This window comes from Drosophila teissieri, chromosome 3R, assembly GCF_016746235.2.
Source record: "Drosophila teissieri strain GT53w chromosome 3R, Prin_Dtei_1.1, whole genome shotgun sequence".
NCBI classification, from domain to species: domain Eukaryota; kingdom Metazoa; phylum Arthropoda; class Insecta; order Diptera; family Drosophilidae; genus Drosophila; species Drosophila teissieri.
In genome coordinates this window covers 30,465,834-30,492,072 of record NC_053032.1, presented here as the reverse complement: position 1 = coordinate 30,492,072, position 26,239 = coordinate 30,465,834, and the positions used below count along the sequence as shown (strand labels likewise).

General features: G+C 47.0%; 4 protein-coding genes across 8 annotated transcripts; 1 reads left to right on the top strand and 3 right to left on the bottom strand.

Moving 5' to 3' along the window:
* The first annotated feature begins 121 nt into the window (after positions 1-121).
* LOC122619667 (serine protease 1-like) lies at positions 122-1,037 on the top strand. The gene has a single exon (XM_043796726.1). The coding sequence runs from the start codon at positions 140-142 to the stop codon at positions 974-976; it is 837 nt and encodes a 278-aa protein (XP_043652661.1). The 5' UTR covers positions 122-139; the 3' UTR covers positions 977-1,037.
* A 1,269-nt stretch (positions 1,038-2,306) lies between these two features.
* Positions 2,307-19,967, bottom strand: LOC122621074 (prolyl 4-hydroxylase subunit alpha-1). Of its 3 annotated transcripts, none has more exons than XM_043798813.1 (9): positions 19,657-19,967; positions 11,694-11,886; positions 6,139-6,447; positions 5,831-6,018; positions 3,976-4,145; positions 3,435-3,917; positions 3,291-3,356; positions 2,700-2,865; positions 2,307-2,638 (listed from the first exon to the last, which is right to left on the bottom strand). In XM_043798813.1, exons 2-9 carry the CDS (start codon positions 11,876-11,878, stop codon positions 2,553-2,555), a joined length of 1,653 nt encoding a protein of 550 aa, XP_043654748.1. In that variant the 5' UTR covers positions 11,879-11,886; positions 19,657-19,967; the 3' UTR covers positions 2,307-2,552. The 3 variants fall into 3 exon arrangements, with proteins under 3 accessions (XP_043654748.1, XP_043654749.1, XP_043654750.1); XM_043798814.1 differs by lacking the exon at positions 19,657-19,967 and adding an exon at positions 12,195-12,295; XM_043798815.1 differs by lacking the exon at positions 19,657-19,967 and adding an exon at positions 12,162-12,278.
* Positions 6,865-11,677, bottom strand: LOC122621073 (alpha-protein kinase 1). Its single transcript, XM_043798812.1, has 2 exons — positions 7,523-11,677; positions 6,865-7,463 (listed from the first exon to the last, which is right to left on the bottom strand). The coding sequence occupies exons 1-2, from the start codon at positions 8,954-8,956 to the stop codon at positions 7,128-7,130; spliced, it is 1,770 nt and encodes a 589-aa protein (XP_043654747.1). The 5' UTR covers positions 8,957-11,677; the 3' UTR covers positions 6,865-7,127.
* Positions 19,968-20,260: 293 nt separating the features above from the next.
* LOC122619927 (neutral ceramidase) lies at positions 20,261-26,170 on the bottom strand. 3 transcript variants are annotated; one of them, XM_043797154.1, is made up of 7 exons: positions 26,126-26,146; positions 25,743-25,756; positions 22,942-23,096; positions 22,557-22,880; positions 21,630-22,496; positions 20,675-21,285; positions 20,261-20,613 (listed from the first exon to the last, which is right to left on the bottom strand). In XM_043797154.1, the coding sequence occupies exons 3-7, from the start codon at positions 23,068-23,070 to the stop codon at positions 20,430-20,432; spliced, it is 2,115 nt and encodes a 704-aa protein (XP_043653089.1). In that variant the 5' UTR covers positions 23,071-23,096; positions 25,743-25,756; positions 26,126-26,146; the 3' UTR covers positions 20,261-20,429. The 3 variants fall into 3 exon arrangements, with proteins under 3 accessions (XP_043653089.1, XP_043653087.1, XP_043653088.1); XM_043797152.1 differs by lacking the exon at positions 25,743-25,756 and having other exon boundaries at positions 26,126-26,170; XM_043797153.1 differs by lacking the exons at positions 25,743-25,756; positions 26,126-26,146 and adding an exon at positions 25,098-25,406.
* Between the last annotated feature and the right edge of the window lie 69 nt (positions 26,171-26,239).

The window sequence follows — 26,239 nt, the reverse complement described above, 5'->3', positions numbered from 1 at the left end:
CAATAGACTACGTTCCTTCGCACTTATCAAACAACAAACTTATCATGCAAAAAAATGGACACAATATACGACCGTCGTTTCCTGAGGATGATAAGACATTGTATGCGGTATAAAAGGGCGCTCAGCTTATGGAAAAACCATGAGTTGTAAGACCAAGTTGTCCAAGATGAAACTGTTCGTATTCCTGGCTCTGGCCGTGGCCGCAGCCACTGCCCTGCCTGCCCCTGCTGCCCAGCAGGAGCAGAAGCTGATCCCCGTGCCCGTCAAGGACATGCAGGGTCGCATCACCAACGGCTACCCGGCCTACGAGGGCAAGGTGCCCTACATCGTGGGTCTGCTGTTCAGCGGCAACGGAAACTGGTGGTGCGGTGGCTCCATCATCGGCAACACCTGGGTCCTGACCGCCGCCCACTGCACCAACGGAGCCAGTGGAGTGACCATCAACTACGGAGCCAGTCTGCGCAACCAGCCCCAGTACACCCACTGGGTGGGCGGTGGCGACATCATCCAGCACCACCACTACAACAGCGGCAACCTGCACAACGACATCTCCCTGATCCGCACCCCGCACGTCGACTTCTGGCACCTGGTCAACAAGGTGGAGCTGCCCAGCTACAACGACCGCTACCAGGACTACGCCGGATGGTGGGCCGTTGCCTCCGGATGGGGCGGCACCTACGATGGCAGCCCACTGCCCGACTGGCTCCAGGCTGTCGATGTCCAGATCATGTCCCAGAGCGATTGCAGCCGCTCCTGGTCCCTCCACGAGAACATGCTCTGCATCAACACCGATGGCGGCCGGTCCACCTGCCAGGGTGACTCTGGTGGCCCCCTGGTCACACACGAGGGAAACCGCCTGGTCGGAGTGACCTCCTTCGGCTCCGGCGCCGGCTGCCAGGCCGGCCACCCCGCCGTCTTCTCCCGCGTCACCGGCTACTTGGACTGGATCCGCGACAACACCGGCATCTCCTACTAAGAGCTTTGTGTTTTTCCCGCTTTTTTGGGATTTTTTTAATAAAATGAATATAACAAAATAATTGCGGTCTTTATCTTGGTACTATCTTTGATAGCGTGGTTCGGTTAGAGTACCTTTATTGGTACGGTTGGTATTCATGTCGTTGGCCAATATGATAATTTCATTCGGAACCTATCCTAAAACGAAAGTTCATCTTGGAAATAGCAAAAAGCGTTATACTCTATATGATCAGCCTTGCATCTATCCAAATTATAACTTATTAGGAATTGCAAGACCATGCTTGCAAAGAACCATTTTCTTAAAACGGATATGAGTATATTAGTCATTTATTTATTCAAAATCCTTTAAAGAACTGCAAAGTCTTACACTCCTTTGTAGTAATGTCAATCGCGGTACCATTCGAAGTATATATTATGACACGATAAGTGCAGCGGAAGTTTGCCTGTTGCAAATATATGACCTGTTATCACGGCTTGTCAAGTCTGTAACTCTTAGGTACATACTCGTAAAATACGCTTAGGGATTATTATTAACATTTGAGTCATTGCCAAAGTGTAAATTGATCAAATTAATCTCGAATCAAGTTATGAAATACAAGAAAACATAAGCTGTATGCCAATGTTCTCAAGAAATCTGATAAGAACTACTATAAATTAAAGTAAATTTGTGCTGATAACCAGTTTCTGCTTCAAGTGAGTTTGGTAGTAGGTAATGTTGAACTGATAACAGCTTTCATTCAAAGTTTTGAACTATTATGATAGACTTCCGTTGAACCATTGCATGATAAAATCTTCTAAAAGAAGTCCAAACTTTGTATTAAAAATGCCAGCAAAAAAACAAATTCCAGTGGATCAAACTAACTTACAATCTCAGTTAAAATCCAGCATAAAATGTATTTTTGGCCCATGCCAAATGCAATGTGGCAGGCCATTTTCCGCCACCCTTGGGCATTTCGCATTTCAGGCGAAATTCGATAGTTTGCCGGAGCGCCGCAAAGTATGCAACGCAATGCGGCAGATGCGGCAAGGATAAGCCGATTTGTATTTACTCACCCGCAGGAGAAGCCCTTGTATCGGCTAACAGCTGATGCAGCCCGAGCTCCACTTGCCGCACTTGATGGATGAGTCCTCCGGCTGATAAATGGCCACCCACTAATAGAACACCAGAGCCGGATTGTCAGAGTGTCCCTCTGCCGTTGATGTCCTTTCAATTCCGAGCTTATCTGCCATCGGTGATTGGATACTTACAGCATCATCGATTTAAGCAGCAATTTCACCGGTTTAGGTAATTTTTATTGCTCGAAAGCTTGTTAATATGTACACACCACTCGTTTGATTTCCAATTCGATTTATTGCAATTTCTTGTACTACTTAAACTAGGCAAATATACAAAAGTAGATAAATTCCATACGAGTCTAGGATACAGCTAGGTAGAAGTTGGTTGGTGAACCGGTAAGTAGAACAGATGCGACCTTCTGCAGCCTGGGTGCTTTATTTACAATAGGAAGTCGATGGCCGATGGCGAAGGTTGAGATTCCGCACCAAGGATTCGTTGCATTCGCTAACTAGACTCCGGATTAGATGGCGAACTCGCCGTGATCCTCCTCCAAGGCGCAGGGTCTGCGGAACTCCTGGCCCCTCTCGTGGATCCACTTGTTGGACACTGCATCATCGAATATGCTAGAGTACGATCTTTGGTGATTAGCAAATGGCGCAGAACTCACCCCACTTGGTGCCCGTAAGTACGGGACAGGCGGCATGGCGCGTCCTCACGTCGCCCTGTCCATCTCTGTGGAGATTCATCCAGAAGGCAGCCGTTCCCTTCCTGGGAAACAGAGCGGTGTGCAGGGAAGTGAAGACGGTGGCGCCTCCCTGCTCCACATCACTCATCTGGGATTAAAAACGCAGGGAAAGCATTGAAAATGAATATCATGCCAAGTGATTATATTAAATTCTACACATATTTTTGCAAAACCAATTAGTTGTGTTTACCAATGCAAAGCTCGCCACTGAGCATCAACTAACAATAGCTCGGTGAGCGAAATAAAAGTATCTCTTGGCTATGAAAATACGACATTTGCAAGGATGCCTTTCTTTTGCATTCACGGCTCTGGAATTCCATTCACTGGCATTGCAACCTACGCATATCCCTATATAAATAAGCCCTACTAATGATTCTGCTGCCTTGGGCAAATAAAGTGAAAATTCACCGAGTGTTATTATGTGTGTGGGATGTGCGCGTGCATATAAATGCGGAAAAATAACACGCATACACGTGGGATTATCGTACTTAAAACGCAGTGAATGCGACTTACGTAGAATAAAACGGTGGCAATGCGGTTGCCTAGATTAAGACCCTCAAATGCGCGTTCCTCCTCCTTCTGCAAAGGATTAAAACGTATTTTGATTTATTTATTTCCGCATTATATACGGTATGTGGAATAGTGGAGGCAACTCACCCGGGCAAAGTCAAAGTGCGGCTCGTAGTGACCTCCAATGCCGTAGTTGACCACCTGCAGCTCCTCGGCGGAGTCCATGTCCAGGCCAGTCATGTCCGCCGTGCGCTGCACCACCGTCCCAATCACCCGATCCTCGTGCGTCTTCAGCCAGGCGGACTTGCTGATCCTGTAGTTCGCCGTCTCCAAGGCTCCCGTCACGGAGTTCTGCACCGTTGCTCTGCGGAATCTGGGGCGCGCCATGCGCTTGATCACATCGATCTCGCTGTCGTACATGGCATCGTGATAGACCACAATGTAGGGATCGGCGTGGGCCTCCTCCAGCTTCAGCGGACCCAGACGCAGGAAGGGCACTCCGTTGGTGACATAGCGGCAACGCAGGGGTCGCAGCTCCGATGGCGATGGCTTCAGTTCGCCCCGGCACAGCATCTCGTAGGCGCGGCGCTCGGTCATATCGAAGATGGCTGGATCACTCTTGGCCACGGGCTGCAATTGGGTTATCTTAGGGGTAGTAATCTTGGGAATTTGGCTAACCGTTGCTTACCAGGTCGGACTTGGGCATCTCATCGGTGCCATCGTCGCCCTTCATCTTGCTCAGCTGCAGCTGCTGGGCAATCTCCTTCTCGTAGAACCGCTTGTTGCCATTGGCTCGCTCGTGGTGTGGCAGCAGCTGGAGCAGCTCGTTGGTCATGGACAGGGCGCTCTCAATGTTGCCTGCAAGAAATAGTTGATTAGAACTCCCCATTTGAACAGAAAAACTGCCATTTAAACTTAAGTAAAAAACATCAAAGCGACTGAACCATTAAACGGGCCATAACTACCTGCATAAACAAGTGGCACATTAGTGAGACTCCCATTTAAAGTCAAGAGTTTTGCACTTGACCGGCCGCACAATTAATTCATCAGCTTCTAAATGGGCCTTAAGTGCGATACGATATTCCGCAAACGAGTCTCAGCCCCAAAGTATGCCACACTTTCTTTGCAACTTCCACCGCCTGACCTCGAACTTCCTGAGTTACCGAGAGAGAGAGACTGCTGCTGGGGCCATCAAGTCGATGGGATTGTTTTCAAAGTTTGCGAGCTGCTCACTTATTTATTCATTTGCGTCCAGCTCCAGACCATCATTTAACCCGAGTCTCCCCCACTAATAAGTTCTGCCCGTCAGAATCCGGCTTTGGCCACCCAACTTTTGAGCTCCTGTCGGCGACAGGAATTTAAATTTGCATCTCACGACACATGTGTGTGCCACCGGGAGCAGGAGCAGCGGGCAGGGGGAGTGGGGTGATGAGTGGTTGGGTGACAGAAAGCCTGTCACTTGCCTCGAGGGCGGACCCATTTGCGTTGTTTTTTCGTGTTGTTCCCCAACACAATATGGCCGCACTTCCGCCACGCCCCCGGCCACGCCCATCAGTGGGCTGTTGAGCTAGACGCCCATAGGGCGGCATAGGAAAAAAGCGCTCGATGCGAAAGGGAAATTCGCAAGTCAAACTGCATTGCTCACAGCGTTTTGATAGGTTAGAGGGCACCAGTGTTTTGGAGTCCTTCAAAAGAGGCATCTAAAAGCATGCAGGACTAAGACTACCTAAAATCACTGCTTACTTTAGACACCCTACTTAACTGGCTACGTGTCTGCCATCAATTTCTCCCTGTGTGGCACCAACTGGAGGCAAGGATACGGATGCGTGATGAACGGATGGGGGACGACACTAACCGGCGTAATAAGACGTTAATAAAGCATACAACTGCCTGGCCAGAGGACGTGCTGATCCCGTCCTGCTCTACGTGATAGCTACCCACAAAGTCGCACCGGCGGCAGATGGCCAACACTTTTCGCACTTAACGGAGAACCCCGAGAGCGGCTCCAGGTGGAAAGCGTGGAAAGTATGGCAAGTATGGCAAGTATGGCAAGTATGGCAAGTATGGAAAGTATGAAAAGTGGCAGGACAACGGACAACAGGAGGCAAGTGGCAAGTGGCCGGGGACCGAGTGCAATTTCCTGCAGCCAAATGGACCTCGAAAGTGCCAGGCAAACGAGCCAGGACAACAACGAGTTGGGGCGGCGAACACACGCTGAGAATTTAATTACCGAAACTGAAGGACACTTTTGCAGTTTAGGAGACTACGAAGCCTGCGAGATTTTTACAAGTTATTGAAGCAGCAGCTGCCTCAAGCGTATGCTGACTTAGTTATGGTAAATGCCTGGCTTATTGCGAAAATTATAAACAATTTCACGGGCTGCAGCATGCAACGCTTGGATATTTTCTGCCAAAGGAGTCAGTCAAGTAGTTAAATAAGTTTCACATTTTGCAAACACAGCCGTGGTTTTTTGCAAGTGCAACCGGGCACTTTGCAGTCGGATGTCGAACTTGAACTAGACTGGGACTGGGACTGGCACTCACCCTCCTTGTAGGTGGAGAAGGCCAGGTACTCGAGGATGTCGGCCTTGGTGAAGCTCTGGGTGTGGTTGGACGGCTCCTCCAGCATGCGGGCCATCGCCTCGTTCATCCAGAGCACCGTGTGGTAGTAGTCGTGGTTCACGTACGACTGTCTCCCCAACTCGAAGCAGTCATCCGAGGACATTTCCGTGCTGCAGAATAATAAATTCGGTCAGTGAGTATCCCCAAGGGACTTTGAGATGTTTGTTTCTTTGGTTAACAGTTTTGTTTTTCTGTTACCTCTTGATTGCCGTAGCGCCACCAAAACTCACCTGTACTGAATGCCATTCAGCTTGCCCCGCGCCACACTCGAGGTGTCCAGTTGGTAGGTGTCCTGCAGGCGGAGCAGGGCCACCGCCGCGCCATTGAGATCCTCGTCGGAGGGGAACTTGAGGAGGCTGCGGTACTGGGTGATGTTCTGCACGAAGTCCGTGCCCACGTCGTGCTCCATCAGGTTCTCCACCTGGCGCCAGTCGGTGGTCAGCCGCTTGGTCAGCAGGTAGGCATTGATGGGATTGGATACATAGGCGGTTATGTCGTTGGAGGCATCCGAGTGCTCCCGCTGGTACTCGTCCATTTTGCTGCAATTTAAAGAGAGATCAAAACTTAGCAGACAGTTCACTAAGTGCTTTTCGCGAGCAGGCAAATTGCATTTCAACTGGCGGCTGAAGTTTCAACTTGGCCGTAAAAAAATGGCAAGTCCTGCGGCAACAAAGCTGCAGCTTAAAGAAAATGTCGCAACTTTCCTGTTTGTCAATAAGTAAATGCAGAAACAATCGGCTTCAGCAGATTGCCTTTAAATTGCACTGTGCTTCAAAAGTTAGAAACCGCTGATGGCCGAGAAATAATTGTTTACTCAATCAGGTTTATCATCAAGTTTTACCACACGACCTATATTTGAAAGTGTTTATTCACCATAAATAACTGAATAAGTAACCTAATTTTAGAGTTCAGTATTTTACCATTTCCTTATTATTACAAAAAATGCTGTACTGGTATCTACGTGCCTTTATTGTATTCTTAGAGCGTAACATACTTATATCAAGGTGAACAATAAGTTAAACAATAGGTACTAAAGTTAGCAATAGGTACAACCCACTTGTTATGTACAGGCGTTTCGGGGATGATGATCTTCCGCTGATTATAAATCTAGTTCTGGTTTTTGGTCTTTTAGCCGTTCGGTGTGTCAAGTTCTTGAAGTCCAAGTGGTTGGTGTTGGTGTACAACTAATTAGAGGGTAGCATTAACTATTTGCAGGGTATTAGACCACGTTGACGCGGTTGTCTGGCGGCGGGCGGTGGCACCACAAGCTGCCCAGCACTCCCAGTCCGATAAAGAACATGGTGAAGGTGGACAGACCCAGTATGACGCCAGTGGTCACATCGTGGACCGGAAACCCCGGAAACGGATCCACCACGAGTATCACCAGCAGTCCGCAGGACTTGAAGAGGCAGAACACGGTGACCAGGATGTATCCGGAGCTGTAGCTCCTGTTCGGCAGCCACTCGCAGTGGCGCGACTTGAAGCCCAGGAAGCCGAGTCCCATCCCCGAGAAGGAGGCCACCAGGCTGAACTGCAGGTAAAAGGACTTGCCCAGCTGCAGGGTGGAAAATCAAGTTATTTAAATGCTTCAAAGGACCAAATGAATATCTTTACGTGTGCTATCATGTAGATGATGAGCCCCGCGTTCATGGTGCTGCCCAGCACGAGCATCAGGGAGACCACGGCCAGCGTAATGGTGGCATTGGCCATCTTCTGCGGATAGTTCTGCTTCTTGCCCTTGCCCTGGATGCTGCTCATGTCCTGCTCCCGCTCCTGCTCCTGCTCCTGCTCCTGCACCCTGGGACTGATAACGGCCATGGATCGATCGGCGATCTGCATGGGCAGCGGCTTCACCGTCTCGTAGTGGAGCCTCTGGGGGGAGAGTCGGTTCTGGCGCAGGGGTAAAGTTGGAGGCACTCCAACCACGGCGCCAACCTGCTGGCTTTGGTAGATCTGTTGGCTTTTGTAGATCTCCAGGCGCCGCTCCAGCTGCAGCTGCTCGTGGTGGGCGGCGTTGCGGGGCGTGGAGTGCGCCAGTCTCGGGGGCGGCTGCATCTTCCTGGGCGTGGTCAGGAGCTCGTGCAACGCCCTCGTGGCGGCAGCTGCATTCTTTTGCTGCGGCGTTGAGGTCCTGGCAGCGTACTGCCTGCTCAGTTCCATGTTGCTGAGGCAGGTTTCCTGCTGCTCCTGCTCCTCGGCCAGCTCATCGTCGTCCGCATCCGTGGGCACCACTGCATATCGATGGGCGCGGCCATTGTGCATCTGTATGATCTCCTGGTTCTCGTCCACCAGCTCCTCGTCCTCGGCGGTGGGCACCATCTGGTACCGCTGGTTGCTATTCTTATCCACGATCAGGAAGGTCTTGCTGCCAAAGTCGCTGCTAAAGGCGTGCTTAATCTGGTTTGGATTGGGATTGGGATTGGGATGTTGGGTGTTGTTGTTGATATTCCTGGGCCTGGGCGGCAGATTGAGTATGGGTGGCAAGCTGGCGAACTGTGTCTCCTGGTGGGGTTCCTCGTGGAAGGAGTGCGGCTCCTCCTCCTCGTGCAGTCCATGTCTGGAGCCATAGCGATCCAGATTATCCTGCGATCTGGCCAAGCGCTGGGCCGCCTGTCCGGGAACGATGGCGTATCTGCTGGCCCTGCTGCTGTTCAGTTCCTCCAGAGGAACCAGGGCATAGCGACCACTAGAGGATTGCTGGTGTTGCTGCTGCTGCGCCAGGTGTTGCTGCTGCTGCGCCAAGTGTTGCTGCTGCAGATGTTGCTGCTGTTGCTGTTGCTGCTGTTGCTGCTGCTGTTGCTGTTGCTGCTGCTGCTGCTGTTGCTGCTGCTGCTGTTGGTGGTGTTGTTTCCGCGTCACCGATCGCGTGGACATGCTACGCTGCATTCGCAGGGGACCCTCGCGGGGATCACGAGTGGCGCGCGGAGGAGCCGCTCCGAAGTTCATCTGGAGGCTTCTGTTGTAGATGGACTCCACTCCGCCGCTGGGCACCGGGTAAAACTCGCTGTTCTGGCAGAAGGCCGGGTTCGTATAGTTATGCTGCGACATGTTGGCGTTGGCACTGTACTCGTGGTAGTTGCACAACCGCTAAGGGGTGTTCTTCCACTACTTTGGGTTGTGGCTTTTGGGTTTTATTCTTCGCAGGCTTCGTAGTTGATCACTGTTCACGGTTAACGATCCGCTCGCCTCGGCAACTGCGACTCGACTGATCTGGAGAGCCGTTCCAGCCGGCAGCTCCTCAACTTCCTCCACTTCCTGCGCCGGCGCGCAGTCGAGTGGATCGTGCTCCGATACGACCCTACTCCCCACCCCACAAAACACCATTTACTTGTACATAACACAAGACACCCGTACAATGACCGACTGTGTTTGGCGCGTTCCATTAGGCCGCAGAGGAACTCACTGTGAATGTGAATATGAATGTGAATGTGAAAGGGCAGAAACATCTGCTCCTGCTCAGCGAACGGGGGTTGAAACGCATTTCACTGCCAACTTCACTGAGACGAGACGTTAACTAAAAACCTAAACCTAAATACCCCCGGCGAACTGCAGGAGCAGCCGGCGTTTCATTCGGCTCGCTTTATCAGCGTTTTTAATTCTTATTTACCAACTCATATGCGCTCCCTCGCGACTTTAATTCTGTTTTGCTACCGCTTAGTTGGCAAGTTGAGGGGTATGATGAATGCGTTTTAAATCCGCACTGGATTATACGCAACCAGTGTAGAGCAGATCATATCAGCACCTTGTCACCGCCGAAAGTGCCACATAATTTAACTGTCTTAAAGGTGTGTTTTCTTTTTATAGAAGAACTAGTTGTTCTTGTTCCTTTTGTTCGTCCGCTGCTTTGTTTCTTTGCCGAAATATTTTAAATAGTTTATGGTTTGTTGAAAACATATCAGGCTTTTAATATATATTGTTAGCATCCGTATAGCGGCAGCATTTGAAACAAACTTTTAATGCATGCTTTCACAAAAGAGTTTAGTTTAATATGCACATATTTCTGTCATAAAGTGGAACTCAGCTTCATTTGGCTCAAAAAGTTGAAACAAAATAAATACGTCACTTAGATTTGCGACCTTTAAAGCAGCAGAAATACTTTATGCATTTAAAGGGTACCTTTTTGTCGACGCCCCTTCGTAAAAGTAATACTTGTTGTTTGTGCAGACCAAAAACCTTCCCTGAAGGCAGCCGCTCCCCGGATTTCTGTTGCCCAAGCGACCGTTACATTTGGTTGCCACAGGAACACGGAGCAAAAGGCGGTGTTCCCGGGCCAACTTCATCCGGATCTCGCCACCCACACGCATACATATATAGATATACATGCCTTTGAGCCCGCAGGCTGGATGCACGCGTGTTGTCCTTATGTGGCGGCCAACTTAATTGCCTTTTGGCCAGCAGCAAATCAGCGCAGTCGGTGGCATTTGTCAAGCGGATTAGCCAGAAATTGGAGGCACCCACAACAGCTGGCTGGCTGGCCATTTAAGATAGAAAATTTAAGAGGCATTTCAACTTAAACGCCGGCAGACGGCACGCGACAAGAGTGCGGGGATGCTGCACAGTATCCGAAGGATACAGGATACTCGGATGCAGATACTCAAAGGAAGGCAGGGGCAATGACAGCGCACAAGGATAACACACACAGACACAGACAGAGACAGAGAGAGAGACGGCAGGCACACAGCTGTCAGCTGTTTGCGAGGATCCTGTCTCGTCCTTTGTTGTGACACAGCCAACGTACAAATGCAGCAGCAGAAACTGAAGTAAGCTGAATTGAACTGAACAGCACAGTAACAGCAACAGAAACAGCCGCAAAGATAGATCCTGAATCCCGAGTTCTGAGTTCTGAATCCTGAGTTCTGAATCCTGAGTCCTGAGTCCGGAGTGCGACTGGCATTATTCGATTAGGGGAGTTGTCTCACCGCATCCTGCACCCTGCTCTCTCCCCCATATTATATCCGCTGCCAGTTGTCATATAAGACATACGTATGTACGCCACATAGATCCCCTTCGTATATAAGCACGAGATATGTATCTGCAGTCATGTGTGTGAGGGGCGCCTCCTCAGCTACAGATACAGATACATATATTGAGAAGTAGTGAAACAGCATAGGTGCGTGCAACAGCTGCCCTCGCACGTGGCAAAAGTAATTACCACAATGCAGGCGACTACCTGAACCACTCGCTATTCAAGTTCCCCATTTACAGACTAGCAACATCTTGGCACCATAAGAATCGTTTATGCCAAGTATCATGGGGGTCTTTCGAAGGTCTAGGGTTCGTGTAACCAACTGAAGTAACAAGCTGAATAACTCAGATCTTTAAGGTAAAACAGATAATAACTTTCCCATTTACTGATTGGACATGCCATAAAGGAGCACGAAGTGTACTTACAAAATACTAATTAACTGGCATAAAATATATTATAACTTAATTACAATTCAAATTCCGCTCGAACTACCGAAATATATTATAAATTTATTAAATATATAACAATTATAGGCATTGCAGCAACAAGTTGCAAATCAGAAGGCCATATTCATTAGAGCTAATTAAATGGAAAGCAAACAAAGCCACTAATTGCTAATTGCATTTGCACGTTGGCGATTGGCAAATAAAAACTATATTAACTCTCGGCGGGTCAATTGCAAAACGCACATTTAATTGTGGCCCAGAATGCGGGATTTCATAAATAATGCCCCGTTTGTTGGCTCAGATAAGCTTTCCAATTATTTTCGTAGTGATTTTAGCTTAATAACACAAGTGAATGCAGGAGAGGGATACTCACTTTTTGAGGAAGTTCAGCTTGTCCTCCTGGACGCGTATGTAGCCCTCCAAGTTGGTAATCAGCACGGATTCGGTTTCCAGCAGCTCCTCCATCTCGGCCAAGGCCGTGTACACCTCCCCATGGGCGGGCACGCCCACCAGGAGCAGGACTCCGAGCAGGAACATCAGTCGCCAGTCCGCTGCCATTTTAAAGTCTGCAAGGAGATGCAATGCTGTGAGCCAACAGTTTGTTACAAGGATATATGTGTAGGTATGTAGGTATATCCTGCGATTTGGCCTTAAATCTCCGGCCATGTGAAAAGTGGAAGCTCCGAGCTCAGTGAACCCGAAATCGACTTTCATATTGATTAATATCGCCGCCGAGCTAGCCGAAGCACTGAATTTGGTTTTCGAGGGCAGCTGCTGCTTGAGCTTCAGTTTGAGTTTGGGCACTTGGCAATTTATTTTAATGAGCGTTTTTTAATTTGACCTGCCAGCGAGCGGATTGTTTTATGGCGTTTACTTTACGGCGCTGACGACAATAAAACGAGTCGAAACACATTCGATGACACTCCGCGGCATGGAGAAATGCTCTTTAAGTGGCAGTACTTCCTTTGCCAGTAGCTATTTGCAATTTATATTGCCTCGCAAAAAATATCTATTGGAAAATGTGCAATTTGTCACAGTCTAAAGTGGAACGAGCCAAGTGTTCAGTTTTACATATCTCTGCATCACAAACTGTTCCAATTCGTCGAGCTTTGACTTTGGCATGTGGCCATTTGATTTCAGCAAAGGGATGTCTTAAAATTCCCCTCTAAAATTGGTTGCTTTTTATATATTCGTGTGGCTGCTTTGAAGGTTTTCTGTGCGTAGCTTTTAATTCCATAGACGAGCAACCCGCTTAATCACTCACGCACATGTAGACTCACATGGCAATCGCAAACCCCTTGTGGCCTTTATACTCGTATCTTGCGATGTATCAAGTTTCATATACATATATTTGGTTTAAGCCACTATACCCCCATCAGTCTCAGTTGACAGGAACAGCGAATTCAAGTTGGTTTCCAGTTCCGTTTTGAGGCGGGACTACATAGATTGCGGCTTAGTTAGCGTGCCAATAAATTTTAATTGATATTAATTAGCTGCGCGCTGTTAATTCGCATCTTTAAGATAAATGCGGCACTCAATTTGCATACACAAGATGTTTGTCTGCGGTGTTTCGGTGGATTTTGTGGATTCGGTGGGTGGCGGTGGCCCGAAAAGTCCTTCGAAAAACCACAAGGACGAATTACGGCTGATGCATGCCCTCAAAGTCGCTGGGCGTTGAATAATTAATCAGCAGTAATTAATTCTGCCAGCGCAAGACAGAAAGACAGTCTCGCACTTGAGCAGGTAATTGCTCACATTAATCAGTCACGAGCAGTTAAGATCTTCTATTAATACTTCTATTAATTTGGCCAACACTTCGACTTCGTTTTGGCCACTTGGGTCCAGAATTATGGATGTCCGCAAGCGAGTCGATTTATGTCAGCAAACATGTGTTAAAAGCGAGCCCGGCTGTCAGCAAATATTAAATAATCTCACCCAGACCGGTTAGTCGCCTCTACCAAATTCTAAATTCCAAGTCTATTCCGATTTCCATTTCTAGTCGGGCAGTTTCGACACTCCGATCAGAATTGAAACGAGGGCAACAGCTATTAAGTTTTACGAGATGCCGTTCGATTCCATTTAACTTTCCTGTTTTAGAGCGATGTTCCTGATGCCAGATAGAGGTTTTCTGGCTAACTTGGCCCTGCATCTCACGGGAAATTAATGGGGGTTCAAGGAACTCCGTTATTTATGCAAATGTATCTGAGAGATACGCGTCGCTGCAGCGGAGAACCTAACCGCACCGAACCCAAGCGAACACAAATCGCTCATTGTGAGCGATGATGACCAGAACTTTAACGGTTCGCCCAATCACAATCCCAATCCAAACAGCCAAACAGCGTTACACAATCAAACTTATTGAAATGCAAATATTATTTCAACACAGAGCATCCAGAGAATATGTGCAGTTCGTGGGGAAATGAGGAATGTCTGCTTTCGCCCAGTTCACCGAACTCCCGGGCGACTGCTTTATGATCTCTTCATGGAGCGTGGACCCAAATTACTCGCCTTAATTTGCCGAATTCCAGTGCAACAGAGCAGCATGTTTGTTGCCACGAGTGGCACAGCTTCTGCCCAATGAAACAGAACCAAGGTGCTTTTCATGATTGTGAGTAGGAGTTCTTGGCCGCGAAGCTATTCAAATTTCATGCGGAGCATTCCTCACATATTTATGCTTTTACTACAAAAATTTCAAAGTATACAAACGCATATAATTAGGCAGATATATTCGTTTGAGCGGAAAGTAATCTTGAAAGGTTAGCCAGCGAATTAAGCTGCTCAAATCAAAGTTAAGAAAACATTCAGATAATCAGGATTAACACGGTTGTCGCCTTGTGTCGTCTCCCAAAGTAATCTCCACTATAAATGTCAGCGTATTAGCGATAATTTGGCCGTATTAAACATAACATCTATATGGTAATGCTTATAAAATTGAATGAATGTGGGGCCATAAACTTCAATTCATTAAGATACAAAATTTACGGGTAGCGATCGAGCTTGTGCAAGTAACTGTGCATGCACATTACCTTTGTTTTTGAGTCGAAATATAATATTAAAGGTAATCAAGCCATGTGAGTACTGATAGCACCTGCCGAGTTGTCTGGACATTTAACGCGGAATTTCGCACATTTCTGGCCGATCAATGGAGCGGATGATGGAGCGGAATACAAATGAAGCGCATATTGAAAATATGCAAAATGCAGAATTATTAATATTAAGAGGCAGCGGGCATAAATGACTGCAAATGTCAGGCAGCTCCAATTACCATGGACTGCGGTAATGCGGTCGCCAGAAATTGCGAACTGACCAGAAATTCGACAGAAGATTTATGAAATTGGATTTCACGTGCAACTAATTGGCAGCAAATTACAAACTTCAGCCGAGTGGAAGAGAGCAGAAAGTTGATATGGTTACGGAAATTAATGCAAGGCTGGGGAAAATTCGATTTCAGGAGCAGCCAAGGCGGCGATTTTCCAGCACTTTCCTCACATCTGCAACTTTACTTGGTTAGTTGGGCAAACTAATCTGCCAATCAATTTCAATTCACGCCTCATCATCATCCTCATCGCTTGTTGCACTTCTTGCGGTGCGGTGCGGTGTGGTGCGAATTGTGGTGCAATGAAATGGACTTTCGTCATCGGATTGCGTTTTCCTCATCACCACTGGGCCACGCCTCTATTTCACAGCCCGCCCATCTGAGCATGAAATGCTAGCTCTGCAATCTTATGCTTTTGACTTGCGTGTATTCTGCGCTTTATGCAATCCGGCAACAATTTTCGCTGGCTCTTCTTTTCCCTGATTTCCATGATTTTCCAGCACTTTTTTCGAAGAAAGGAGCGCGCTGCAAAATGAAAATGCATTTGTTCGACTAAATTTGTTATCTTGCGCCCAGCTGCAATTAAGTTATGAAATACTCTGTGTGCAAAACGCTGACTAAGCTCTGCGCATTCGACCCACTGACTGACTGCGAAAAGTGACGAAACGGGAATGCGCATGAAAATAGAAATGAAAATACAAATGAAAATGAAATTGAAAATGGAGCTGGAGATGGCTGACTGCCACACGGATACAGATACGCAGATACTCTTGTGCCGCCTGACAGCGAGCTATCATTACTTGCATTGCATCTGGCCAGTCAGCAAATGCTTCCTAGCTGGCAAAAAGTGTCCTTGTTGCCAGAGGAAGAGGAAAAAGTTTCAAACGGTGACCTGGTTGGCCATATTGTATTGGCTGCAGACAGTGAAGCCTCTGGCTGAAGGACCCTAGTCCTAAGATCTTGTTAAAAGTAAACGTTTTATATGACAACTACAGCTAGGCAGCATAACACTGATACCAACCCTATACATTCTTTGTTGATACAACATAAGAACTCTCCCTGTGCGTCCACCTTGCGTGTGCTCCACTGTACCACTGTGCCACCTGTCCCACACAATAGGAGCCCGCTTATCGGGAGCGGCATGTGCACCTGTTTCCCGGGCGCCCGCCGCCCTTTTAGCCGCCAAACAGCGACACTTTCGCTCAAATGAAACTGTCAGCAAACGGCACCAATTCTATAAAATGCAGCGGGACAATTTGAGCAGGCACGACATCATTATTCAGCTGCAAATGCAGCCACCTCCGCACCCAACCACCCAACTCCCCCCTCGATTGCGAGTGGGTGGTGTGGTTGGCTGTGATACCAAGGCAAGGTCGCCTGGCAGATATACATATAGTATGTTGGGTTTTGCAGGGCGATTACCTATCGTCGTCCATGTCCATCAGTTTTATGAGCAGTGAAGGCGAGGAAACGAAGCTGCTGAAGCGACTCCGAGATGGACAGCTCTGGAGCCATAACTCAGCCCACTGACATTTATGAGCCACCGAAAGCGAACTCATAGCTGTGCATCTGCAGCCAATTTGGAGCTGGCACTACACTCAAAAAACAAGTGGCGACTGAGCATGAATAATTGCGGAACATCGAAAACCCAATTTAAATATGACATTACTTTAAAACTAATTTCCGTACTGCCGATCAACTTAATCTTAGTTTAAGCTCTATAAATATTAATGTTTTTGTGGGGGCAGAAGTGGCAAAATATTATGAATATCTTCATTTGTTTGGGGGTCAATAAATAATTTATCATTTCTGCAAACTGCGTGAAACCAAAGTCCGAACGGTTCAGAAAGCAAGTATAAATTTGTCTAATCTGAGAATAGCTAATCATAACATTTATCAGAAACTGGCATTGTCTTTTAATGTCTGTTCAAAACTAGTTTTTTCGATTTAATATAGCCAGCATAGCACTTGAATCGATTTTGGGTGGAGCTTCTTCGATTATAAATGAATTGTGAGTATATTATAAAGAGGCTAATTAAAAGCGAATTAATTGCATGATTTGTGCAACTGGCAAATAATAAAGAGATATGGCTAAATAATTAAGAGTTTCGCGAGGTAAGTTATTCAAATTTTAATGAGATAGCTCCACATTCATATAGGGATTTTTCCTGTGCACCTGCTCTTTTGGCATTTGTGAGTTCGTGAAAAGTGTGCAGCTCTTTTGGCCACATTGTCTCTATGGGCCAGTTGCTGTTAATGTGGCACGAAGTCGCCGAGCTGCTGCCACCGAAGTCTCCCATCTGCCAACTGCTAAATGTCAGCTCCCCAAACCCGCGGATGACCTTCCCCAGGCGGAGCTGGAGTTGCAGCTCTTCTCTTATTTCCCATGTCTGCTGTGACATTTGGCCATTCGTAATGGAATTCGCCGATTCGTCGAGGGTACGGCTTCCTGGCCAGAAACCCCCGCCTTGCCATTAAATTTGGCCAATTTGAGTGACTGAGCTCGTCGATCGAATGCATAATTAAAATCGCATCGCATCGCACCATCGATTTATTCGTTGGCACTGTAATTTGACTCGGCGTTTTTCTTTATTTTTCTTTAATTCACCGACTTAATGGACTCGTTAGACGCGCCTCGCCATAACCACTTCATCATCATTATTGCCTAAGTATCATCATCATGGGCACAAACGCTGCCCTAACCACCGATTGAGGTCTCTCCACTTTGTTGATACGTGCAACAGAAAAAAGAAGACAGAGTTCTTTGTGGGAAAATCATGGTCTCGGGCTGCCTAGTTTTGCGCAAATTATGCAAACAATTTGGTTAAGTGTAATTGAGTTGGCCAGGCCGAGAGCAGTTTCAGTTTCAGTTTCCAGGCCACATGCTGCAGTTGCTCCAAGAACTCGGATTCAAAGTCGTGGCTAATGTGATTTGTCTGCCAGCAAAAGTTCCACTCGCAGGGCGTGAACTTTTCAATTCTATAAGCGTTAATTTGATTGTCACAACTTGGCTTAAACCCACTGGAAAGTACTGCAAAAAATGATGATGAAGTATGAAAAAAGTAATGTAAAGTTTTAATAAGTAAGTTTGCTGTTTATCAGCTTTTTATGCTATCAGAAATATTATGGAAATTCCAGAAAGCAGCATTGATAATGAACTTCGAACAGATTGAAATATACTTTGGCTAGTTCTATGGAAAAGTAGAGTGTAACCTTTTGGATTTTAGATATAGCATTATGTTTAATTTCTCCCTGTGTAGGAGGAAAGGCATTCGCATGAAATATTCAGTAGGCAGCAAGGAGCGAAGGACTCGGCGGCGGAGTAATTCAAGTGCATTCAGCGAGTTTGCTAATTAGTAATGAATGACAAATGTTCGCAGCGCATCCCCAGCCACCTTAACACCCGGCTGGCCCCCTTAACACCCGGCTGGCCTCCCTGATTAACCCATGGCAAAGTGTTTTAATACCAATCACAGATGCCGTCATGGCGCGTGTGCACACATAAATTTTACAATTCACCTTGAAATGTAAGCATAAAAGGCGTCCCCCGATGGAAATCGCATATCGCAAATCGCAATGCCAAACCGGTTCAAAGACTACCTATGTTGAGCATTATAAAAGCGAAAGATGAGCTGGGAAAAAGGTGGCACGAAAATGGGAAAAACAAAAACCAGACAAGGAAGTGGGCCAAATGGCAGCTCCTTGTCCACATGGTCCCCACTTTCATTGCATTCCGCGTCTGGAATGGGACTTGGATGATTCTCCGCTTGGCAGCCACTTTCGTTTTCTGGCATCCAACTCTAGTATTGCCAACCGGTCGTCATTGCCGAACTAATTAGCAAACAAATACTGATCAAATGGACGTAAAGGCGAAAGGCCAAAAAAAAGCAGGCGGGGAGCAACGAACCAGATTGTGGATAAATTATAAATTTCATATATTAGCACACCTTGCTCGTAAGTTAATTGCAGCTATTGAATCCGATTGTGATTTGAAAAATACGAAAATACGCATGGCCATTAATCATCCCAAGCAGACTCTAATTGGCGAAGTGCTTCCAATTAGATAAGCAATAATAGCTAATAAGAGTGGCTAAACGGGGTTCGTGTCCCTGCTGAACGGGAGTAAATTCAACTGGTTTTTAGTTCCTAGACTTTACAAGGTACTTTCAGTGCCCTCATACTTTAAACAATATCTAAAAAATAGAATTAAATTTTACGAAAATTAAAAAGAGGCAAATAACCCTTAAAAGGAATATTATCCTTTCCACAAACCGCTTTTAAAGCAGTTAAATAAACTAGTTATTTATCGGTATAACTCTTTGTTACTGAAATGCATAATAAAAAGTAGGAAACCATTTATTTCAAATGTTTAGATTCCCCTACTGAACCTAGCCATCCTTTTTCGCCTAGTTGGCAACGCGTCCTGGGAACGGAACTAGTTCCAGGACACGCGGGGGTGGAATTCCAGGAACAGGAGCACCACAACAGAGAGCTAGAGAGCAGAGATTGGAACTGAACATGAATATGAAGATGAAGATGAAGTGCACGGCAAACTGGACCAAAACAAATGCCGACAATTGACTACGTGACTGCGGCACTTCCTCCATTATATAAACACACCCAGACGGACGTAAAAACTATATATATATACATATGTATATACCGCACAGACTTTTTCGAGTCCAGATATTTAGAGGCTTATCGCCAGCGGAGGCGGGGGACGGGAGAAGGAGGAAGCATCAGCAGTAGGAAATGGGGAATTTGTGGGGGCAAAAGGCGGTCAATTGAATCGCCATGTGGTGACAACAAGTGCATATAGTACATATGTGAGCTCACAAATCAGTTTAGTTTCGAGCATTTCTCTCTAATCAAAATCGAATATTCAATTTAGCTGGCCCACATTCCCGACTATTGTTATCAGTGTACGACTACGACGGATGCCGATGGCGATGCCGGCAGGAGGAACACGTCAGAAGTTCTAGAAAATGTATCTGGGGAATTTCTTGCATTTACTATTTACCCTGGGTCTTCGTGTGAACTTGTTGCTGGATCTCGATGGATGTCAATGAAACTGGCCGCCTTCTTTGTTTACGGATTCTCGAGAACACCTCGATTGCATCGCCCACCCGCACTTGGTATCTTATAGATACATTTTACGCACTGGAACTGGAAGCACTCAATTCACGTTCGCTTCGGATATTTTCGTTTAGAATGAACTTTAAGGACAGTTTTCTCTAGTTTCAAGTAGCCAATCCCTTTTCCACAATATTTTCTACTATTATTTTAGTTGGGATTTTCTTTAATTCGCGTCCGCACGCTTGGAAATACCGAGTGGAACTGATTTTGTTGTGTTGCCGCCTCGCATATAGATAAATACCGACTTCCAGAAAGAGCACGAGCTGGAAATTTCAGAGAGAAGAGAGTATTTTACACTGAATCGGATGCAGATACGCTCCGTGTAAAATACACAGATACATTCCACATGAAGCACGCATATTGGGTTCCATTCGAACAGCTGTTTGTGCCACCAAGGCGGGTAATTTGAATTGTAAGGGTTCAAAATATGAATGTTTAATGCTTGACTACTACAACACCCATTTCACATCGAATTAAAAACACTCGGCTTAGTTTCAACATAATTTGGCATCCTTTTTATTCGCGTTCGCAAAAATAAAGCTTTTCCCTCGTCACTTACAAATGGTAAATAAATACATGGATTCAGTGTTGGTTTTTCTTTCACTTTCTGGTGGGCCCGACAGCAGTCGTCTGGCCAGGAATATGTATATCCTTATCCTAGTCCTCCTTGACGGCGAAGGAGTGCGTGAGTCCCTCGTAGGGATACTTGCCGCCCAGGATGTACTTGTACTCCCCGGAATGCCGGATGCGATATTCACCGGGCAGAGTCTGCGGACTGATGGTCCAGTAGATGTCCATCTCGCTGAAGCCCAGGATCGTATTGGTTCGGTGCCAGACCATTCTGAAAAAATGCCATTTTAATTAGGTATCAACATTTGTGGGGTTTAGCTGGCGGTTCCTACTTGGTCTCCCAACTGGCATCCGTGTAGGCCACCTTCCAGCGATCCTCGTTGATCTTGCGCTCGATGGTGAAGTAGGTTTTCTCGGTAAAGAGGTTGTTACGCGGATTTCCGGATATGTAGGTCACCTTCACCGTCTCATTGATGCCGTACACCTTGTTTGGCTGCGACTTCACGTAGCCAAAGTCGGTGTTAATGGGATGTCCGTCGAAGAGAACGCCGGTGTTTAGCGATAGCATCACATCATTCATGTACGGCGGACTGGGACCCGCATCCACGGTCTCGTTCCGCATCAGGGCCTTGGTCAGCCGCTCGAAGACGTCCATGTAGATGGAGTGCGTGTGCGGACCGAAGATCGTGGAGGCGGCCTCGTAGCGCTGCGCCTGGTACTCCTCCGGGGTCACCGTGTAACTGGTGTATATGTTGGTCAGTCCGGCGATGATCACCTCGGTGTCGATGCCGCCGACGGCGGAGGCAGCTGCTCGGATCTGGTTCCGCAGACGTCGTCCGGCCATCGTGGTGAACTCGCAGGGCACGGCGGCTATGATCACATCGCCGATCTTCAGCAGCTGATCCGAGACAATCTTTGGCTGCCACTCGTAGGGAAAGGTGGCCTAAAAGGTAGTTTATGTATTTAGATGCACTTGGATCTTTAAATACGTATAGAGAGAACTTATAACCTGGTTTTCAACTACGCTACCTTGATTTTTACGACCTGACAACTAATCAGAGAGTCAAAGTTTCGTTTAAGCTTAATTACCCCATTTAAGTGTGAATCATAAAAATGAAAATGAATACAAAAATGTATGCATTCTAGAACTTTTTTACTAACAACTTTCATTAGAAGATCCAAGCAACGAAGAATAATGTTGCTGCATACCTTTAGGCAACTTAGGAAATTTTCAGAACAGAAGACTTTCCCCTTAGTTAATAATAACAGGATAATGGAGGCACTCACCCTGCCGGTGGCCAGGAGAATGGGCTTGGGCTCGTGGCACTTGATGTCCTCCTGCGTGGGAGCGGCGATGAAGTCGCGCACAAAGTTCCACATGGGGTTGTCCGTGGTGGTTCCCTGCTCGAAGCTGAAGGCCCCTGGACCATCGGTGGTGCCAGCAGCGAAGCTGTAGCCCATGGCCGGCTGGCAACCCCTGACCTTGTCCACCTTCCTGCTCAGCGGATTGTAGGTGCTGCCATTGTAGTTGGGCATGTCCACAAACTGGTGGATGAACCGCACGTCACCAGTGACCTCCCGCGCCGTGGACTCCTGGCTCTGTTCGTTGAGCAGCCCGAGAGCCGCATCCGCCAGGCGTTGGCCCAAGATCTGGGTGCTCTCGTACATATCCTTGCCGGGACCGGAGGCAAAACAGTCTCCCTCGCCGGTGGGACAACGTGAGGTCAGTAGATCGCACTCATTGCCGGAAATCGAGCACTTGGGACCCATAATGTTGGGCGACACATCGCCAAGGTTGGACGAACAGAAGGCGCCCACGAATTTGCCCTTGCCGGGCATCTTGTTGGGATTGTACTCCTTCTCCAGGAGCAGGGCGGCATAGCCCACATTGTCGCTGGTCACCAGTCGGTTGGTGTTGTTCATGGAGGTGGCATGCACCGCATACCAGTTGAAGGCGCCCAGCAGATTGTTCTCCAGGTCCACGAATCGCAGCTGGGTGAGTGTCTTATCCGTATCGTGCTCGTATTGGGCGCGCTCCTCGGCGGGATTCCGCAGGTAGGATGTGGGCGAGCGATTGATGTTCACATTCAGCACTGTAGTTTTGGACAGCAGGATGCGACCATCCACCAGGTTGTCCGTCGCCCTCTTGATGCACTGCAATATAAATTAAATTACTTAGCTGCTCTACAAGTTGAGATCCAAGTTGAAACCCACCAAATACAGTCCCTGAGCCATCACCTCGAAGGTCTGCGGCACAAAGCCCAGAATGGAGATGTCGTAGAGCAGGTGCATCAGGAATCCGCCAGGAGCGCCGTGGGTGTGGGTGCCACTGATGGCCACATTGTCGTTGTGGTACAGGTTGCCATAGCGTGCCTGCAGCCGCTTTATCACCTCCCTCTTCAGTCCGTAGCCCATCATGCCGGCGTCCGCACTAACGAAGGCCACTCGGTTGCCCTTCTCGTCCTCCACCACAAAGGCGCGCGCAAAGACGCGGGTGTGGATGCCACGACCCACTTGCTTGATGTTGGCGTAGCCCATCTATAGGAGGGGATTTTTATCAATATTACGAAACTGCAAGAAGAGCCTTGATTATGCTTACGAAATTGATCTCCACGGGAGGTCCTGTGATATCCGCACGGCCCACGCCCACTTTGTAGGTGGCACTGGCCAGTCCACACAGGAAACTTACGGCCAGGAAGGCCAGGAAGGCCAGCTTGCTATTGGCCATCGTTGACTTGAGCACTTAACTTAAATCTGCAAGTATAATAAAATAATTACCTAATTAATTTAATTTTTGCAGAGCAATTAAAACGATTTATCTGTGGCAAGAGTTCTAACCAACTAAGCATGTTAAAAATAGTCACAACTTTTCAACGATCATGTCAAATAGCAATTAGCATTTAGCTATCACGGTATAATTAAAAATGTATCCAATGTTTAAACGCATTTTGGGCAATTAAGCTGAAATGCTAGTCAAAAAGTATGAGTATTTGTGCCTTTGCTTAAGTATCTGTAAGTTTGCTGAATTATTAACAGCCTAATAATCACATTAATGAATTAGTAAATCAGTTAATTAATAGCTTGTTAAACACATAATTTGTAACATTTAAATAAATCCTAGTATTTACGTTTGAAACCCTTCAATGCACTTCAATCTTTTGATCAAGTGAGTGTATCCGATTGAGTGTTTTATAAGTATCTGCTATATTCTCTCAAGCAACTCAAATGCGCGGAAACGAAGATACCCGTTCGTATTTGGCAAGCCAACCATGTGTTGCAAGTATCTGCAACAAAACGCGAAGGTGATGAAAGCAGTCATCACCTGACAGTTGGACAAATGGGCAGTGGGACAGCTGGACAGCTGGATCCAATTCGATCCACTTGGCCGTCTTCCGTCAATCGGTTATAGATAAAGCGGACAAATGCAAATGCCCCGCGACCGTTCGCAATCGCACTTCGCATGGGGTTGCGATTGTGACCTCCAGCAGACCCACTGACAGCGGCAATAACAATAACAATAACGCGTCGAGCAGCAATAACATTAATAATAATCATAATAATAACAATGCAAGCAGCCGAATCGCAGTCGAACAAAACAGACGGCACATCTCTTATCAGCAGCTGAGGAGCGTCTCCGGAACCGGTTTTTATCAGTTGCGAAAGCGGGCGGCTTCTTCGGCGGCTCAATGGTCAGCGCACAGCAGCGGTCAATGGTATAGAACCGCTAGCATTAAATTCGAATTTACACTATTAATATGCAAATTAAAGAGTGGGTGTTATGGAGAATCAGGGACTTCCTCTATACTACATTTCTCACTTAAATAGATCAATTATAATATATTTTTATTCTCCGTGTATCATTGTTAGTTTCTGACTAAGCAGATGTGCCACAATAGATACTTCCTATGGTTAACTTAAAACCCAAAGTGGTTGGCGTTTTCCACTCCCCCCTTAGCACCACCCCCTCCATGCCCCTATCCCGACTTCTTCCTATTTTTTCCGCCCGCTTTTGTTTTGTTTGGAACTCCATGATGAATCGACTTCTTTTGTATGCGCACTGTGTGCCACATAGAACGCTCTGTTCTCCGTGCGGATTGGGACTGCCGCAAAAGGCGTTAAGTAGGAAATCGAGTGGGTAATTGCCGCGCATGTAAAGCAGTGCCAGTGGAGTGGCTCATCCACCTGACCACCAGACGATCCGATTCACATTATCCGACGTACACTTTGCATAATTTACACACCGCGCGGCTGACATTGAAAACGAAAATTAAATAAATATGCTCGGCCATAAAGAGCCGCAGTGACTATCAGCTGCAGGGCCATCGCACAAGATACAAAGCACAAGATATAAAGATACCGATACAAATGGGCCGGTAAACACGTATCTCGTGTGCGGATTTCGATTTCGGATTCCAGATACTTTTGCAATCGCCTGGAGGCTCGAAAATGTAACGCTCGCCAAAGCAAACAAGAGATAAAGATACAGAGGTGGAGGTGGAAAAGTATCTCTTGGATACGGGCCGCCAAACGCTGATCGCCGGACAAACGCGCCAATTGAGCAAATTACAGAAGATTTCGTTTGATGAGCCTTTTATACGATGAGTAGGCTGTGCACATAATACACATCTATCTGAGGTTACTTGCACTGATTTCGGGAAGCTTGGACTTGTTTTTGAGGGTTATGCAATGTGAACTCCTTTTTGTTTTCGACCAGCACGACCAGCCTGACCCTGGCTTACTAGCTCCAGCACTCACATACACTGCTCGATATCGGTGGGACTTCAGTTGCTGCCGTTCTGTGTGCTCTGCGCTTATCACACGCTCGTTATCTGCCCAATTAATGGATAATGTGCTGCATTTGCAGTTGCAGTTTCGGCGCTTGTCGATGCCAAGAGCCGATTTCAAAACACGCTGGGCCCCACTTTTTCGATTTATTTATCTTTCCACGAACGCGACAGTTTGTTTTTTGATTTTTTTTGATTTTGTCGAACCCCTTCCACACCGAAACGAAACTATCTCGAACTAAAAACCGATCCGTGGGATTGGCTCGTCGCCTTGTTTGCGCCCAAGTTGGCACTCGACTGATCGCAACGAGCCCACCATTTCGGCTGGAAGCCAAGCCGCGCTCGATTCCAAACCGAACCTGAGTCGGGAACGGGAACTTCGGCTCTCGGCGATTCAATCTGTGAATGGGTTTTCGGCTCTTTGGCCTCTCTGTTTTATTTTTGGGCGCTATGTGGGCGCAGTTGCCATCAATCCATCAGTTAGTCAGTCAGTCAGTCGCTCAAGCGGTCATACGAATCCATGTTTGATGGGAATTGCTAAAGATATCTCATAGAGAGCGTGCTTTAACTATGATTAACAAATGTTAGGATATAGATGTAGATTCCAGATACAGACACAGATCCACATGTCTGCAAGTAAAGAATAACTAATTTTACTGACTGCTTATAGTAGCTCTTTGAAGATATTTAAACACAGTAGTCTACTGTTTTCACTTAGTTTTCATCCTGTTGAAAGTTCTCCCCATTTCTCTGCCTGTACTCTTGGTTTTGCCCGTTGGGCATGCTTTAAATAATCCGCAGATAGCTTATCATATCGTTAGTTTCCGCAGATCGGGAGTACGAGATTGGGCCACTTGGTGCTAATACACTTGGGTAAACAAGTGCGCACTTTGACTCCTGCAAACCAGAGAGTTTCGCACTCCAAGTTTCCGAAATTTGAACTTATAATTGGTTGCAGCTCGCTATATGGTATATGGTTTACTTTGAGAGTTAACTCACCCCAGAAACAAGTTTACCGCCGACTTCTTTCGGGTTCAAAACACGCGCTACTACTGAATGGGCACCCAATAGATCTTTTACGATCGATCCAACGGGGGGCTCTTTAGAATAGCC